This window comes from Impatiens glandulifera, chromosome 6 (genome assembly GCF_907164915.1).
Source record: "Impatiens glandulifera chromosome 6, dImpGla2.1, whole genome shotgun sequence".
Lineage (NCBI taxonomy): Eukaryota > Viridiplantae > Streptophyta > Magnoliopsida > Ericales > Balsaminaceae > Impatiens > Impatiens glandulifera.
In genome coordinates this window covers 30,499,507-30,503,502 of record NC_061867.1, presented here as the reverse complement: position 1 = coordinate 30,503,502, position 3,996 = coordinate 30,499,507, and the positions used below count along the sequence as shown (strand labels likewise).

The window sequence follows — 3,996 nt, the reverse complement described above, 5'->3', positions numbered from 1 at the left end:
TTGTTAGAATGTTTGATCTAGATCTTTAATCCTTAAGTCTATAATCTTTAATACTTTATGTCGATAAATTGAGATAAATTTAATTGCAGAAACGTAACTGAATTTTGAATGAAGAACGGTCCATTAAGTCGTTCTTCGTTATTCTCTTCTTCTTGATCTTCTCTTGATCTTGGATTGTTTCTTGATCTTGGATCTTCATGTTCTGGAAATGGACCTGGACCTGAATCGTAATGTCTGATGTGGGTGAGAGTTTAAGTCCTCCAACCCTATATAGATAGTCCTGCTCTTGAGAGATGAACTGAAACCTTTTGTCTGATGAGAGAAACACAATATGTAGACTATCTATATGGGTTGGGGACCTAGCCTTAATATACCCATTTATTATTCGGCCTATCAACGAAATGATAAATGATATTTCTTCTTCTACACAAATATTTCCTCATATTTATTATAGATGTCTAAATAAGTCCATAACTTTTATACTTTAACAGATCACATTAATTGAGTTTTAATTTTTATTATGATAACAACTAATATACAATTATTAAATAATATATGTACCCAAATATTGAAAATAATTCCCAGATACAATTTTTTAAAACCCAAAATTTTACTTTAGAATAATATGGAACAATTAAAATATATAAAATTTTCTAACTTAACATAAATAAATAAAGTACTGAGAGTTTGCTTATTAAGTAATAAAAATCCTGAAAAAGAAAACAAATTACCATAGCCAAATGCCACATAGTACTAGAAATAGAAAGACATGGCTAGTAATATATTAGGGATTATCAAAAGTAATTATCAATTAGGGAACTCCCTAGCAAACTTTTCCCATCACCGCCGCGGACTGGAGCTCCGGCGAAAGTGTTCTGATCGGCTGCCTCCTGAGATGATCCAATATTTAGATCAAACTCATAGAGAGGTGACTGCTGCGTGGCTACTTGGGCTTGCATTGAAGAAAGCTCAGCTTCTAAAGTTATGACCTATATATATAATTCATGTCTACAAAAATGTATTAAAAATTTTTAAATTAAAATCAAATCAAAAGCATACAAATTTTAAAAATAAAATCTACTTAAAATTATTGATAGTTAAAACTAAATTTTCCAATAAAATGAATTAAGAGAATAGACAAGATAATAGTACATAAAATATATTCATATAAAGTTGTATTAATGTATGAATAATAATTAATTATATATAGTTTATGTAAAAGTTAAATATTAACTTAAAAATAAAATATATATGTGAGAAAACTATCTTAAAAGAAGATGGTTTCACTTTTAAATTTGAACATTACCATAATTTAATATAATATATATTTTTTTTTTATTTTGTCGTTAAGTGAACTTTTATTTTTGAAACTTTTTTTTTTAAGAAAATTTTTTCTTTAATTAATAATATATTTATGAAAGTTACGTTTATGAGATTACAGAATCAAATAAAATCAAAATTTTATAATAATAGCTAAAAGTGAAGTCAAAGAAACATATAACAACGTTAAAGATAATATCAAATGAATATAGTATATATGTTATATTATCAAGAAATGACGATGATAAGATGATAATTAATGTAATTAATTTTACAAAAATCAGTAAGAAAACAATTATTTCACAAGTATAAATAAAACCAACAGTTCATACAAATTTTAAAACCATTTTTCTCTACAACCAAACATAAATAAAACAAATAATGTAATTATACAAAAATATATTTGTAGAAAATTTGACATAATAATTGTTTTGATTTTTTTTCTAGTTTTCGTGATTAATTTATTCATAATAAATCACAGATAAATAATTACCTGATTTTGGAGAGCATAGATCTCAGACATACAACCATAGACAGGATTTTGGAGACGAGCCTGAGCCTCCAAACAGAAAGTGAAAACGATATTGGCTCTTTTTTCGATCGGGATATTGGTTAGAAGCTTGGAAATGTTGTTGGCTCCGAAAATTTTATGAACGGATTCGAAATTTGCGGTTCCTTCATCAGAATCGAAATAAGGTGCAAAAATGCACTCATCTAGCACATCTTTTGCAAGAATTTGCAGGCCCCACATGCTCTGATTCTAGAATTGACATTGATGCTCATGGTTGATTATTTCCCTTGTGAAGGGAGTTTTTTTGGGTAAAAAATTAAGATGAACAATAACAGAATTTATAGGTGGGTTGATAAGAGTTGGTAGAGTTCTTTTTCTTGTAAAGTGGAGAAAAAAAATTAAGATTAGTATAGTAATTAAACATTAATTATTTTTCATATTTTATGATTCTTTTCATAAAAAATATTCTCATCATCAATTTATTAATTAAAATATATTATAATATATTTTATTTTTATAAAGTTTAAATAAAAATATTTTAATAATTTAATTTAAATAATTAAAAAAGATTGTTTTTCACAAACAAATTTATTTTAAAAAAAACTTTATGTCTCGAATAAAAGTTAACAATAAAAGTTAACACAAGGCGATACATAGAACTTTTAGTTGTTTGCGTGAATAAATTTGTTTCGTACTAGAACTTCAACTTAGGACGTTTAAGTAAAATTTTAAACTTGTAATTTTTGTACTGCTAAGTACTAACTTTTACCACTATTTAATGAATTGTATAATTAATAAGCTATATATATATATATATAAATTATTATTATTATTTGTTTATAAAAGCTTCTAAGAAGCTTATAAGTTATACTTCTAAATATGTAAAATTTATATATGTTAATACTCTATTTGTATAAAAAAAAATCACACCAAACAATTATGCTAATTTACATAGGATATAATATGTATTATAACAGGTCTTATAACCCTAAAGAAACACAACCTAATACTAACAAATTAATCATATTTGCAATAGTTGCACTTGCTTAGGAGCCTCAATATACACACAAAGGAATTATCATACCTAAGTTGAATTTGTGATTTAATTTGTGATTATCAATGACAAGAATTATCATAGCTAAGTTGAATTTGTGATTTAATTTTTGATTATCAATGACAAGTTGTATTGTTTGAAGGTAAAATTATTTTGCTAAACAAGTGATGGATAAAAAAAGGTTTATCGTGCATAAAATACAACAATGGATTGTGGTTCACTACAAATAAAAAAATAAATAAAACATCCTTGTAATTACATTAAAATTAGGAAAATTAAGGACAAAATTATAAAACATAATATGTATTGTAAGCGGCCGAAGTGGTAATGGTGTGATGTGATGATATTTGGTGATGTATTTTCATCATCTTATAAAAGATTAATTAAAAATTAATTTTAAATTAATTTTACCTCATTTTTTGGTAAATCATATTTTTTTTCAATAATCAAATCTCATAATTTACTAAAATTTTATAAAAGAGACGAATAACCGAAATGATAAACTTGATTAAAATGATAAATTTAAAACTATTTCGTAGAAAGTTAATTTTAAAGGGTTAGCCTATTGATTTTTAGTGTCTTTACTTGATTATTTTAAATTAATAGAAATTCTTACCTGTACGAACATAATTTTAAAAAAAATTAGTTTGATTTTCGGTGACACTCCATAAAGAACTTTTACGCTATATTATTAGTGTCCTTAAAAACAGTTTTTACATCACAAAATTTTGACTAGATAGAAAATTGAATTTCACATTTTATTTATCTAATTATTTTCTTAAATTTTTAGACATATATTTAAATTTGACATTTTTTTTAAATATTAAATAAATATTGATATATTCGATTAATGTCAAAAATTGTGAAAAATGTTATCAGATAAATATTAATTAAAAATTTTAGATTTAGAAAATAAATCGAAACGAGTATTTAAGAAATAATTTAATGTTCTAAAAATATTATAAAGACATTTTCTATTTTCAGATTTTTTAAAAATAGTTTGAAGTTTTTTAAATATCAAAAACATTTAAAATAAATAAAAACAAACAAGCCTAAGATGGCCTTCGACTAGGCGCGCGGGGTTCACCGTAGGTTCACGGAGCAAGGCATG

General features: G+C 24.6%; 1 protein-coding gene across 1 annotated transcript; it reads right to left on the bottom strand.

Moving 5' to 3' along the window:
• Window positions 1–794: 794 nt before the first annotated feature.
• LOC124943470 (LOB domain-containing protein 18-like) lies at window positions 795–2,071 on the bottom strand. The gene is made up of 2 exons (XM_047483970.1): window positions 1,814–2,071; window positions 795–989 (listed from the first exon to the last, which is right to left on the bottom strand). Exons 1-2 carry the CDS (start codon window positions 2,069–2,071, stop codon window positions 795–797), a joined length of 453 nt encoding a protein of 150 aa, XP_047339926.1.
• Window positions 2,072–3,996: the final 1,925 nt, after the last annotated feature.

Excerpts from the sequence above, each read along its gene's own strand:
- LOC124943470 (XM_047483970.1), bottom strand. The coding sequence starts at position 2,071 with ATGTGGGGCCTGCAAATTCTTGCAAAAGATGTGCTAGATGAGTGCATT. Across the intron at positions 990-1,813 it reads TCTATGCTCTCCAAAATCAG|GTCATAACTTTAGAAGCTGA; the intron begins GTAATTATTTAT and ends TTATATATATAG.